At 42.6% G+C, this 14257-nt stretch overlaps 1 protein-coding gene across 2 annotated transcripts in view; it reads right to left on the bottom strand.

The window, feature by feature from the left end:
- Positions 1 to 9839: 9839 nt before the first annotated feature.
- The window catches only part of GABBR1 (gamma-aminobutyric acid type B receptor subunit 1), a 345365-nt gene continuing 340947 nt past the window's right edge, over positions 9840 to 14257 (bottom strand). For both annotated transcript variants that reach the window (XM_077484771.1, XM_077484772.1), the window contains one exon: positions 9840 to 10599. In XM_077484771.1, coding sequence (XP_077340897.1) covers positions 10372 to 10599 — 228 coding nt within the window. In that variant the 3' untranslated portion in view covers positions 9840 to 10371. The remainder of the gene's footprint in view (positions 10600 to 14257) is intronic.

Raw genomic sequence — 14257 nt, 5'->3', positions numbered from 1 at the left:
TACGATTGGATCGTGTGTGGGCTCCATCGGACTTTTTCCGTCGGAATTTCCGACACACAAAGTTTGAGAGCAGGATCTAAAATTTTACAACAACAAAATCCGATCGTTTAACCACTTGCCGCCCGCCAATAGGTAAATGACGGCTGCAAAGGGGTTTCAAAATCCTGACCGGATGTCATAGGACGTCCTCAGGATTTTGAGCCGATGCATGCCCGCAGGGGGGTGAACACTTTTGCAAGGCAATGTATTTAAATATCATTCAATTTTCCAGCTGATACTTGTGGAGGGATGAGACCACTTCCCAACACGTTTCCCCAGAATAAATTTGCTTCTTCAAGAGAAAAAGAGGGAGTAGTAAATTTGAACAAAATAGGTTAAAAGCCAAGGGGGGGGGGGGGGAAACGGTGAACACTTTTGCAAGGTAATGTATTTAAATATCCTTCAATTTTCCATATGATACTTGTGGAGGGATGAGACAACTTCCCAACGCGTTTCCCCAGAATAAATTTGCTTCTTCAAGAGAAAAAGAGGGAGTAGTAAATTTTAACAAAATAGGTAAAAAGCCAAGGGGGGGATGAACACTTTTGCAAGGCAATGTATTTAAATATCATTCAATTTTCCAGATGATACTTGTGGAGGGATGAGACCACTTCCCAAACGCGTTTCACCAGAATAAATTTACTTCTTCAAGAGAAAAAGAGGGCGTTGTAAATTGTTTGTTCTTAAACGTAATCCAACCATGGGGATATAAAGATTTTCAAAGTTCAATGTTTTAACCCAAGTGTTAGAATATCAATTAATATAAACAGAAAGTTATCCCAAAGCTGCACAAATCAGCTAAAGATGGTGGAAAAATTCAAGGTGTACAGCCTCCCCACAGCAAACAAAAATAAAATGGGGCAGGGAGGGGAAGTTACACCTCAAATTTTTTTTTTAAATGTTGATTTTGATGCAAGATCCCACTTTCTTACTGTCATTTTTTTCAGCTCTGATGAAGCTGATATTAGGAAACTCCTAAACACATTGGCACTTATTACAGGAGGAAACAAATATTTTCCAGACTCTCAGAAAATAGTGTGATACTCCATGTTTTTTCTTCTTTGCGCAATAAATACCTGAAATGGTTTTAAATATGAACGCCACAATAACTAAAATATTACCTAAATACATTCATCCGCGTGTATTCTTCACAGATTCTTGGTGCGTTTTTGTCTTTCTTCCAGATCTGTGCAGTAATCCATTGTAAAATTTGCCTTTTCCTGTTCAGGAGCTTCCTGCGGCAATGACTGACCGGTCACTACTGCTCTTTCTCCTTGTGTAGGGGGTCAGGTCTTGTAGTTTTGGGTTGTGTTGGACCTGGTAGGCTTCTCCCCACAGCTCTGCTATGGGCTATATACAGCTCAGTGATCATGTTGGGGCTGCAACTAATAATTATTTTTATAATCGATTAGTTGGCCGATTATTGCTTTGATTAATCGATTCATCGGTTAATAACCTTAAAATATAGTGTGGTGTATAATGTAGTTAATATGTAAAGTTTAAAAAAAGGCAATTTATTCTTAAATATCTCTATGCAGTGGTAAATATAAATAACCAACTATATGGTTAGGGAGCAAAATATCAAATCCACTCTGAGAATAACATACAGAAGATATATACTGTATATACTATTAGAGGAGAGATATACTGTGTATATACTATTATAGGAGATATACTGTATATACGATTAGAGGAACGATATACTGTATATAATATTAGAGGATATATACTGTATATACTATTAGAGGAGATATACTGTATATAATATTAGAGGATATATACTGTATATAATATTAGAGGAGAGATATGCTGTATATACTATTAGAGGAGAGATATACTGTGTATACTCTTAGAAGAATATACTGTATATACTATTAGAGGATATATACTGTATATACTATTAGAAGATATATACTGTATATACTATTAGAGGAGATATACTGTATATAGTATTAGAAGACATATAATGTATATACTATTAGAAGTGATATACTGCATATACTATTAGAATAATAGACAGAAGAGATATACTGTATATACTATTAGAGGAGAGATATACTGTATATACTAATAGAGGATATATACTGTATATACTATTAGAGGAGATATACGATTAGAGGAGAGATATACTGTATATAATATTAAAGGATATATACTATTAGAGGATATATACTGTATATACTATTGTCAGTGATATACTGTATATACTATTAGAGGAGATATACTATAATAGGAGATATACTGTATATACTATAATAGGAGATATACTGTATATACTATAATAGGAGATATACTGTATATACTATTAGACGTGATGTACTGTATATACTATTAGAGGAAATATACTGTATATACTATTAGACGTGATGTACTGTATATACTATTAGAGGAGATATACTGTATATACTATTAGAGAATATATACTGTATATACTATTAGAAGATATATACTGTATATACTGTTAGAGGAGATATACTGTATATAGTATTTGAAGACATATAATGTATATACTATTAGAAGTGATATACTGCATATACTATTAGAATAATAGACAGAAGAGATATACTGTATATACTATTAGAGGAGAGATATACTGTATATACTAATAGAGGATATATACTGTATATACTATTAGAGGAGATATACTGTATATACTAATAGAGGATATATACTGTATATACTATTAGAGGAGATATACTGTATATACGATTAGAGGAGAGATGTACTGTATATAATATTAAAGGATATATACTATTAGAGGATATATACTGTATATACTATAATAGGAGATATACTGTATATACTATAATAGGAGATATACTGTATATACTATTAGACGTGATGTACTGTATATACTATTAGAGGAGATATACTGTATATACTATTAGACGTGATGTACTGTATATACTATTAGAAGCGTTATATTGTATATACTATTAAAGGGTGAATCTGGTAAATATCACCAGACTCAGAGATCAAATTTTTTATTAAAAAAAACAAACAATGTCTTCCTTTAAAAAAATAAATAAATAAAAAATATAATTTTAAGAACGTTCTTTTCGATTTTCTAATCATTATTGCGGTCAAATCGACGTTCATTTTCAGCCACAGTGATGGGAAAATTTGGAAATAATAGAAAACTTCTCGTTCAAAGGAATTTTCAGACAGTTTGTAGTTTTTGTTCAGAAATGACATTCATTTTAAAAACAGAATGTTAAAAACAAGTTAAAATTTCAAACAACATTCTTCCACTCAGTGAATGTACAAAGATTTTTCGTCTAAATATTCTCGTCTGAAAATTGATCGGTGTGGCCACCATAAGGCTCGGGACACACCTATGCAGTTTGCTTTTGATCTGTTTCTGCAGTGCTTTTTGATTTTTGCGCGCGTGAATTTGCGGCGATTTGTGTTTTTGAATTTTTTTTGGCCAATTTGTTGTTAGGCGGATTAAAAACACAAATTACTGCAAAAAAGCATTACACGCTTTTCTGCAGAATCTCCATTGAAGTCTATTGAACCAAAAAAGCACAGTTTCGAGTTAAAAAAAAGTCCCTGACCCTTTCCAAATACACGGCGGCTGAAAAAAGCACAGAAGTGAAAGTGAAAGTGTCCCATAGGAAACCATGTAAATGAACTGTAGTGCGTTCCTGCAGAAAGCACCAAAAAACATACAGTATAGGTGTGAACCAGGTCTAAGACGTTTAGTAACATAATTGGGTTAAAAAAAACTAAAATCATCCCTTTATAGTACAAAAAAAGCAGATAATCGCTACTGTAAGGGGTTCATTTTTTTACTGTAGAACTGTGAAAGTAATATATACAGTAGCGATTATTTGCTCTTTTTGTACTATAAAGGGCTCATTTTAGATTTTTTTAACCCCATTATGTTACTGGCCGATTAATTGATTTTGAAAATAGTAATCAATTAATTTCATAATTGATTAGTTATCGATTAATTGATTCATTGTTTCAGCCCTAGATCATATCAGTGCTACTTTAATATGGTAAAATCTGGGTTTGCTCACAAAGTGGATTTAAATTCTCTGTGACCAGTGGCGGCTGGTGGTATATATTGGGGAGGGGGGAGGCGGCAAACAATGCAAACAATGCACTCACAGCCACAATTGGTCGGTCACCAGCCCCGCACTTGCCCCATCTATCGGGCAGCACTTCCTCCAGGCGGTGGGTGGCGGCTTCCTCTGCATCTCCTCCTCCTCAGCATCTGAGTTTCCTCCCTCCTCCTCCTAGGTGTCCAATGGGAGCGCTTCTCCTTTCGGCAAATCGGGTGATGGGTCCCGCTTCCTTGTTGGCCGGGAGGAGAATCAGGAAGACAATAGTGAACGTTCATTCGCTATTGTCACACAATTGGGCGGGCTCGGGGCGCAGTGCCCTGTGCCCGAACCCCCCCTTTTTTTAAAGCCTATTAGAGCCTCGGGCTCCAATCACGTGCTTAAAAAAAAAACCCCATTGGAATCCATGGTCTGGCAGGCTACATGTAGATTGGGGGAGGGGGGGGGCGGATGCATAGATAGGGGGGCGGCGTAGGTGGCGCTTGTGTGGCCTCCATCGGACTGTTTCCGTCGGAGTATCCGACGGACCAAATTTTCCAACTAGTCCGTAAAATTTTCCGACAAAATGCTCTGATTGGACATACTCCGATCATGTGTAGCCTACTCCGACGGACAAAGTGCCACGCATGCTCAGATCAAATTCCTAGTCCAAAGCTATTGGCTACTAGCCTGAACGTAGTCCCGTCGTAACGAAATAACGTCATCACGTTATGTACAATCGGATTTTCCGACAACTTTGTCCGACCGTGTGTATGCAACAGTTTCGGACAAAATCCGTCAGACAAAATCCAATGGATTTGGTTGTCAGAATGTCCGACCGTGTGTACAAGGGCTAACACTTCCTCAGTCTATTCAAAACCCAAAAATTCGTTCTGCCATTGCCCACACTTTTAAGCCCCATACACACTATCAGATTTTCTGCTGATTTCTTCCTTCAGATTTACCAAAACCATTTAATATGAGGTCAAACCTTAGGAGTTTGAATTTGTATGCAACCAGGCAGGCCCTTGCACTACATGGTTTTGGTAAATCTGAGGCCGCGTACACACGGGCGGATTGTCTGCCCAACTAAGTTCGTCAGACAATCCGACAGACAGTCTCTCCAACTTTTAAATGAACGGACTTGACCACACACGACGAACAGACATTTTGCTGAAAGCTTGCGCGATGACGTGTACAGCACGTACGACGGGACTAGAAATACAACGTCCAATACACAGCAATGCAACCTTCGGCCGTGTAAATCCTTTCTGAGCATGCGCCATACTTAGTCCGTCCAACTTGCCTACTCACGAGCGGACTGTCCGCTGAAACCAAGTTCGGAAGGACAAAATTACGGAAATTCCGAAAGACTTAGTCCGCCAGACTGTCCGCTGAAAAAGTCCGCTGAAGCCCACACACGAGCGGATTGTCCGCTGAAACACGTTTCAGCGGACTAAGTTGGACGGACAATCCGCCCGTGTGTACGCGGCCTGAAGGAAAAAATCTGCAGAAAATCTGATGATGTGTATGAGTCTTTAGAAATCTTCAACATTCTGAAAACAAGACTGGGACTGGACAAGGATTAGGACATGCATTAGAAACCAATATATACTATAGAGCAAGCTATAGGCTGCTTATATACCCAAAATGGCTCAAAAGAGCCTTATGACGGTGAGACGAAACTGTGGTACAGCAATGGGCGATCGTTTGGCTTCAATCCACTCAACTCCATGGAGTGCTCACTCCTAAAAGCATGCTTAACCACTTGAGGTCCGTGATATAGCCAAATGACGGCTGCAGCGCGGACCTGAATTATCGTGAGGCCGTCATAGGTGGCCCCTTTGCGTGCTCCCCGTGCGCCCCCTGCAGGGCGGCCACTGTGATCACCAAGTCACCGAGACTCGAGTGATCACCAATCTGAGTAAGGGGTCGATCCTGATGACAGCTGACCACGTGTGTAAACAAAAGATCGATAATCAGCTGACAGCGTGAGGAGAAAAAAAAGCTGATCACCGGCTTATGCTCAAGGGACACCAGTCCGGAAGAGGAAGGAGGCACATCTGCCTCCTCTTCTGTGCCTGCAAGTGCCACCTGCCATTGCCCACCACTGCCACCTTTTAATGCCCATGAGTGCCACCTATGAATGCCCACAAGTGCCACCTATCAATGTTCACAAGTGCCCCCTATCAATGGCCACAAGTGCCACCTATCAATGCCCACCAGTGGTGTCAATCAGTGCAACCTAGCAGTGCTGCCTTTCAGTTTAACCTATCAGTGCCCATCACGGCCACCCATCAGTGCCCATCATTGCCAGCTATCAGTGCCACCTATTAGTGCCACTTCATAGTGCCCACCAATGCCACCTATCAATGCCCTTCAGTGCCACCCATCAGTGCCACATATCAGTCCCGCCTATCAGTGTCGTCCTATCGGTGCCCATCAGTGCAGCCCATTGGTGCCCATCAGTGCAGCCCATTGGTGCCCATCAGTGCAGCCCATTGATGCCCATCAGTGCAGCCTCATCAGCGTACATCAATGAAGGAGAAAAATTACCTGTTTGCAAAATTTTATAACAAAATATAATAAAAATAAAAAAATTTTTTTTCAATTCGGTCTTTTTAAATTCTTTAAACAAAAAGTAAAAACCACAGAGATGATTAAATACCACCAGAAGAAAGCTCTATTTGTCTAAAAAAATTATAAAAATTTCATTTGGGTACAGTGTTATATGACCTCGCAATTGTCATTCAAAATGCATCAGCGCTGAAAGCTGAAAATTGGTCTGGACAGGAGGGGGGTTTAAGTGCCCAGTAAGCAAGTGGTTAACCACGTGCCTGCTGGACACTTTCACCCCCTTCCTGCCCAGACCAATTTTCAGCTTTCAGCGCTGATGCACTTTGAATGACAATTGCGCGGTCATACAACACTGTACCCAAATGAAATTTTTATCATTTTCTTCACACAAGTTTTCTTTTGGTGGTATTTAATCACTGCTGGGTTTTTTATTTTTTGCTTAAAAAAAATGAAAAAAGAACCAAAAATAGTTTTTTGAAAACAGGTAATTTTTCTCCTTCGTTGATGTGCGCTGAGGCTGCACTGATAAGGCGGCACTAATGGGCACTGATAAGCAGCACTGATGGGTGACACTGATAGTCAGCACTGATCGGTAGCTCTGATGATGAAGCACTGGCATTGATGGGTGGCACTGGTTGGCAAAGGTAGGTGGCACTGTGGGCACTTGTGGCTGGTTATAGGTGGCACTGGTGGGCACTGATGAGGCAGCCGTGGCTCTCTGTGTGGGGGACCGATGTCCCTCTGACAGAAGCCGGTGATCTGCTTTTTATTCCTCTCATGCTGACAGCGTGAGGCCGCGTACACACGGGCGGACTGTTCGGCCAACTTTGTCCGCTGAACAGTGTTTCGGCGGACAGTCCGCCCGTGTGTGGGCGTTCAGCGGACAGTTTCAGCGAACAGTCCGCTGAACAAGGTTTTTCGGAATTTCCGAAAAACTGTCCGCTGAAACCTTGTTTCAGCGAACAGTTCCCTCGTGTGTAGGCTTGTTCGACAAACTAAGTTCCGCGCATGCTCAGAAAGGATTTACACGCCGAAAGTTATAATGCAGTGTATAGGACGTCGTATTTTTCGTCCCGTCGTACGTGCCGTTCACGTCATCGCGCACGGTTTCAGCAAACTGTTCGTACGTCGTGTGTGGCCATGTCCGTCCATGCTAATTTTGAGCGGACTGTTTGCCGAAACTGTTTGACGGACAAAGTTGGCCGAACAGTCCCCGCGTGTGTACGCGGCCTGAGGGGGAAAAAAATACTGATTACCGATCTTCTGTTTACATCACGTGATCAGCTGTCATTGGCTCACAGCTGATCACGTGTGTAGCACTTACCCCCGAAGGAGCTGCTGGTTATTTTTGGGCTTACCGTTACCTTTCGTTCTCCTTGTTGCACGTCTAGGGGATGTCCTGTGGTAGATGGCCCAGTAACTTGAGACTGACAATAGATCCACTTGAATGGATTTTATTTGCAAAAACTCAAACCATTGAACAGTCTTTCAACTTGGGATCAGAGCGTTGGAAAAGGAAGTTCAGGTTCTCTCAATGTCAAAGTCCAAAAACGTTAAAGAACTTGCTTACTTTGACTGCATCCAGAGAATAGCCATTCGCAGCTGGATGATCACTCAGGTTGGACAGTCCCTCTCTCACAAGGCCTAGCAGCCAACAAGGTGTTTACTCAGGAACAAGTCTCTGCCACAGACGTTGTTGCAAAACACGTAGGAAAACTAAGCTGTAGAACACTTGTAGGATACCTGGATCTTTCAGCCAGCTTGGCGATATCCACAAGACCGGATTCTCTTGGTTACTTCAGCCCTTCCAGCCTCTTGTTAAGAAAACCAACCCGTACGTGGTGTTCTTCTAAAGAGTCTTCCCCTGGAATGCTTGAAGTACACGGGGTCTCTCCCGAACCGGAGACGACACCCAACCACCTTGGAATCCTTCCTTAGTTCCCTTGCCTTGGACTAGCCAGCCCCGAGACATCAAAGTCAGGTGGATCCGCACCCCAGGCCATAGCCTTCCTGGGGGCTGGTCAGGAGGACCAGGACCATGTAATCAGCACAGCATACTGGACCGGAACCCCGAACCACGTGATGTCCGCATCTTAAATACCCTCTCCCAGAGAGCACAGCGAGAGGGCCACTCCCACTGACCTGACTCAGAGAGAGAGTAAATTAAATGCCCAACTAGACCATAGTTCTACGCCTGCCACCAGAGACGGCACCCCCCTGTGGCCAGGCTGAACATCTCCCAGCCCAGTCAGACTGACACAGAAGTCAAATTTAGGCAAATAGACCCAAACCAAACTGTAGTCTGGGTAAAGTTAAATTTTGAAAAACACATAGCGCGTGCTTTTCAGGAGCCCGCCGCTACACATGGTAAAGGGTCGGGATCGGCCCGTTACTTTCATCTGTGATCAGTCGAGTTTCATGGACTCGGTGACCACAGGACGCGCCGCACGTGACCCATAGGGACACGCCCGCAGCTCATGCACTGGAGGACGTCCATTGGCATAATTAAAGTGGAAGTAAAGCCAAACTATACAAAAAATAAAAAATAGACCCTGCAAGGCAAAGGCATAATGAGCTAATATGCATAGCATACTAGCTCATTATGAATAACTTACCTGGGATGGAAGCCCCCGAAGCGACCCTCGTTGTCCTCCTCCGACGCTGCCATCTGCCGGGTATTGCGGCACCGGCGCTGTGACTGGCCAGGAGCCGCGATGACGTCACTCCCACGCATGCATGCGGGAGCTGCCACTAAAGGCATGATCGCCGTTAGCGGCGGCATGCTCAGTGCGCCACTGTCTATGGCGCATGTAGTCCAAAAGACATTGGATCAGCCATTCTCCTTCATTCCTGTGGGTGCCTACCGACCTTCCATCTGATGGTGCCTGCATAGTTCCGGGGGCCAACAATACTTGGCAGAGCCAGGGACATGATGCCAATGATCTTTTTAGCTGTTTCTAAAGGTGGCACCACTGTTGGTGGGGGGCATTCTTACCACTGACCATCAATGTAAAGAGAGTTTTTCTAATGACTCTAAAGAATTGATTTGATCAGGGGTTCCCTGAGACCCAAGAATTATTAAAGGGTTCCTCTGGTGTAAAGAGGTTGAGAAAGGCTGCCATAGATCATACAATGGAATAGATCAACATCACTGAAAACACACTGACCAGGGACTGAACAATAAAAATTATCTCTCGTTTATTTATTGCAATAGCCAATCACAGTTTAGAAAACATATTGTAAGTGCAGTGGGTGCAGATTACTCCAGGTGGTAGTAGATCATGACTGTTCCCTGCAGGGGGGAGAAGCCAATGGTAGGGGAATTGTTTCAAGGCTTCACAAGTGTGGCTTCCGGTGGAGACAGGAGTCTGTGCTTGAATAGGAGGGCTCTAGTGGCTGATATGAAGTTTAAAGTGCCGTCGATTATATGAGATTACAATAGGAGATCCGGATCACAGAGACAGAGGAGAATGCCAAGACACATAGGAAAAAAAAAAAAAAATCGGAATCAAGAGAATGAGAGAAAAAAGGGAGATCGATGAGAGACAGACGTATAAAGGGTGAGACATAGAAAAAATGGGATTGGGAAGACACGTCCTGGAAGAGTGGTGATAAAGAAGGAGAGGCCACACAGTGTACTGACAGCTATGCAGTAAAAGAGAGCATCCCGGTCCCTTCTGGGCAACCGCTGGCTGGTGTGACTTCTCTACTTGTAAAGAAGGTGGACCATGCTCCCGTCACAGCTGTTCCTCCCCAGCTTGTCACCTCCCTCGGCTACCAAACACCTGGCGAGAGGGAGGCCAGGCTGGTACAGAGAAGAGACCGCCCCCGAGGAGTTTGGGTAGTGATTGTCAGAGCAGTTCTCACGGGCCGTCACCGACTGCTTCCTGCGAGAGCGCAACTGTTGACGCAGCTCCATAACCCGCTCTTCTTTCTAGATGGCAGGAAAAGGGGAAAGAGAAGTATTATAAAAAATGTACACACACATATATATATATATATATTGTATGATAAATTTGTAAAGAGATGTTTCTGCCCTCTGACTGGATCCTCATGTGACTGTGTGCTGATGGGGCACTAGATTGGGGTACTATCTGGTGGTCCTCTGCTACTATCCCTCATCTACTGCAATCATGTGAGGAGGACTATGTTCCTTCCACTATCTAACACTCCTCTCCTGAAATATTGTATCCTCCTGGAGGACTATGTTCCTTCCACTATCTAACTCTCCTCTCCTGAAATATTTTATCCTTCTGGAAGACTGTTCCTTCCACTATCTAACACTCCTCTCCTGAAATATTGTATCCTTCTGGAAGACTATGTTCCTTCCACTATCTAACACTCCTCTCCTGAAATATTGTATCCTCCTGGAGGACTATGTTCCTTCCACTATCTAACTCTCCTCTCCTGAAATATTTTATCCTTCTGGAAGACTGTTCCTTCCACTATCTAACACTCCTCTCCTGAAATATTGTATCCTCCTGGAGGACTTTGTTCCTTCCACTATCTAACACTCCTCTCCTGAAATATTTAATCCTTCTGGAAGACTATGTTCCTTCCACTATCTAACACTCCTCTCCTGAAATATTGTATCCTCCTGGAAGACTATGTTCCTTCCACTATCTAACACTCCTCTCCTGAAATATTGTATCCTTCTGGAGGACTATGTTCCTTCCACTATTTAACACTCCTCTCCTGAAATATTGTATCCTTCTGGAAGACTATGTTCCTTCCACTATCTAACACTCCTCTCCTGAAATATTGTATCCTTCTGGAAGACTAAGTTCCTTCCACTATCTAACACTCCTCTCCTGAAATAGTGTTTCCTTCTGGAAGACTAAGTTCCTTCCACTATCTAACACTCCTCTCCTGGAGCCGGGAGCTTTGTGGGCGCGATCGCGGGTCCCGCGGACTTGATGTCCACAGGGATACCCGCGATCCTCTCACAGAGAGGAAGAGCAGGGAAATGCTGATGTAAACAAGCATCTCTTTGTTCTGCCTAGTGTCACTGTCACTGATCACCGCTCCCTGTAGTCGGGAGCGGTGATCAGTGTCGTGTCACACAGATACCCCCACAGTTAGAATCACTCCCTAGGACACACTTAACCCCTACAGCGCCAGCTAGTGGTTAACCCCTTCACTCCCGTCACATTTACACAGTAATCAATGTATTTTTAATTGCACTGATCGAGGTATAAATAACAATGGTCCCAAAATAACGGCAAAAGTGTACCGATGTGTCCGCCATAGTGTCGCAGTCACGATAAAAATTGCTGATCGCCGCCATTACTAGTAAAAAAAAAATGATTAATAAAAATGCCCTAAAACTATCCCCTCCGCTATAACTTTTGCGCAAACCAATCAATCAATCAACTCTTATTGCGTTGTTTTTTTTACCAAAAATATGTAGAAAAATACGTATAAATTGAAAACTGAGGAAAAAATGTTTTTTTTAATATATTTATTATAGCAAAAAAGTCAAAAAAAATAATGCGTTTTTTTTTCAAAATTGACGCTATTTTTTTGTTTATAGCGCAAAAAATAAAAACTGCGGAGGTGATCAAATACCACCAAAAGAAAGCTCTATTTGTGGGGGAAAGAAAGGACGTCCATGTTGTTTGGGAGCCACGTCGCACAACTGCGCAATTGTCAGTTAAAGCGTCGCAAAACAGAGCTCTGGTCTTTGGCCAGCAAAATGGTCCGGGGCTTAAAGAGGAAGTAAACTCTGATGAGTTTACTTCCTCTTTCATTCCCTGCAAAGGTAAAGCATAATGGACTACTGTGCATCGCATCGCATCGCATAGTAGCTCATTATGTGTCACTTACCTGACACAGGAGCCAGCGAAGTCACCGCTGTCCCCTGTAGTCCGGCGCATCCATCTTCTCGGTGGGTCTCGCCACTCCGCCGCTCTCATTCGGTGAAGCCGCGATTACGTCACTCCCGCGCATGTGCACGGGAGCCGCCACTCGCGGCATATTGCCGTTGACCGCGGCGCACTCAGTGTGCCTGCGCGCCGCTGTCTACGGCGCATGTGCCGTAGACATCGGTGCCTGTCTTTCGGCAAATATCTCCTAAACCGTATAGGTTTAGGAGATATTTCTTGGACCTACAGGTAAGCCTTAATGTAGGCTTACATGTAGGTCAAAGTTGGTTGTAAGGGTTTACAACCACTTTAACCACTTTCAGACCGAACCATTTTGCTGGTAAATGACCAGAGGTCTTTTTACACTTTGGCACTGCGCTGCTTTAACTGGTAATTGCGCGGTCATGCAATGTTGTACCCAAACAAAATTTGCGTCCTTTTCTTCCCACAAATAGAGCTTTCTTTTGATGGTATTTGATTGCCTCTGCGATTTTTATTTTTTGCGATATAAACGTAAAAAGACCGCAAATTTCGAAAAAAAAATGATATTTTCTACTTTTTGTTATTAGAAAAATCCAATAAACTCAATTTTAGTCATACATTTAGGCCAAAATGTATTCAGCCACATGTCTTTGGTAAAAAAAAAGTCAATAATTGTATATTTATTGGTTTGCGCAAAAGTTGTCACATCTACAAACTAAGGTACGTTTTCTGGAATTTACGCAGCTTTTAGTTTACGACTGCCTATCTCATTTCTTGAGGTGCTAAAATGGCAGGGCAGTACAAAACCCCCCCAAATGACCCCATTTTGGAAAGTAGACCCCCTAAGGAAATTGATAAGAGGCATGTTGAGCCCATTGAATATTTTATTTTTTTGCCTCAAGCGATTGAATAATGACAAAAAAAAAAATTTTTTTTTTTTTTTACACAAAGTTGTCACTAAATGATATATTGCTCACGCATGCCATGGGCATATGTGAAATGACACCCCAAAATAAATTCTGCTGCTTCTCCTGAGTACGGGGATACCACATATGTGGGACTTTTTGGGAGCCTAGCCGCGTACGGGGCCCCGAAAACCAAGCACCGCCTTCAGGCTTTCTAAGGGCGTAAATTTTTGAGTTCACTTCTCACTACCTATTACAGTTTTGAAGGCCATAAAATGCCAAGATGGCACAAAACCCCCACAAATGACCCCATTTTAGAAAGTAGACACCCCAAGCTATTTGCTGAGAGGCATGTTGAGTTCATGGAATATTTTATATTTTGCCACAAGTTGCGGGAAAATTACAAACTTTTTTTTTTTTTTTTTTTTTTTTCACAAAGTTGTCACTAAATGATATATTGCTCATGCATGCCATGGGCATATGTGAAATGACACCCCAAAATAAATTCTGCTGCTTCTCCTGAGTACGGGGATACCACATATGTGGGACTTTTTGGGAGCCTAGCCGCGTACGGGGCCCCGAAAACCAAGCACCGCCTTCAGGCTTTCTAAGGGCGTTACAGTTTTGAAGGCCATAAAATGCCAAGATGGCACAAACCCCCCCCAAATGACCCCATTTTGGAAAGTAGACACCCCTAAATTTAGGGGTACACTAGTGAGACTAGGTAATAAATGGCGGGTGCCCTGAAACTATAAAAAAATAACTAACCAACCAGCGTCACCTGTAACAGTTATATGGTGATCACTGGTGAAAGGGTTAACTAGGGGGCAATCAGGGGGCT

Source organism: Lithobates pipiens, unplaced genomic scaffold (assembly GCF_037356315.1).
Source record: "Lithobates pipiens isolate NorthernLeopardFrog02 unplaced genomic scaffold, aLitPip1_a1.2 Scaffold_1, whole genome shotgun sequence".
Taxonomy (NCBI): Eukaryota; Metazoa; Chordata; class Amphibia; order Anura; family Ranidae; genus Lithobates; species Lithobates pipiens.
Note: the sequence above shows the minus strand (reverse complement) of the source record. Positions and strands in the feature narration are given on the sequence as shown.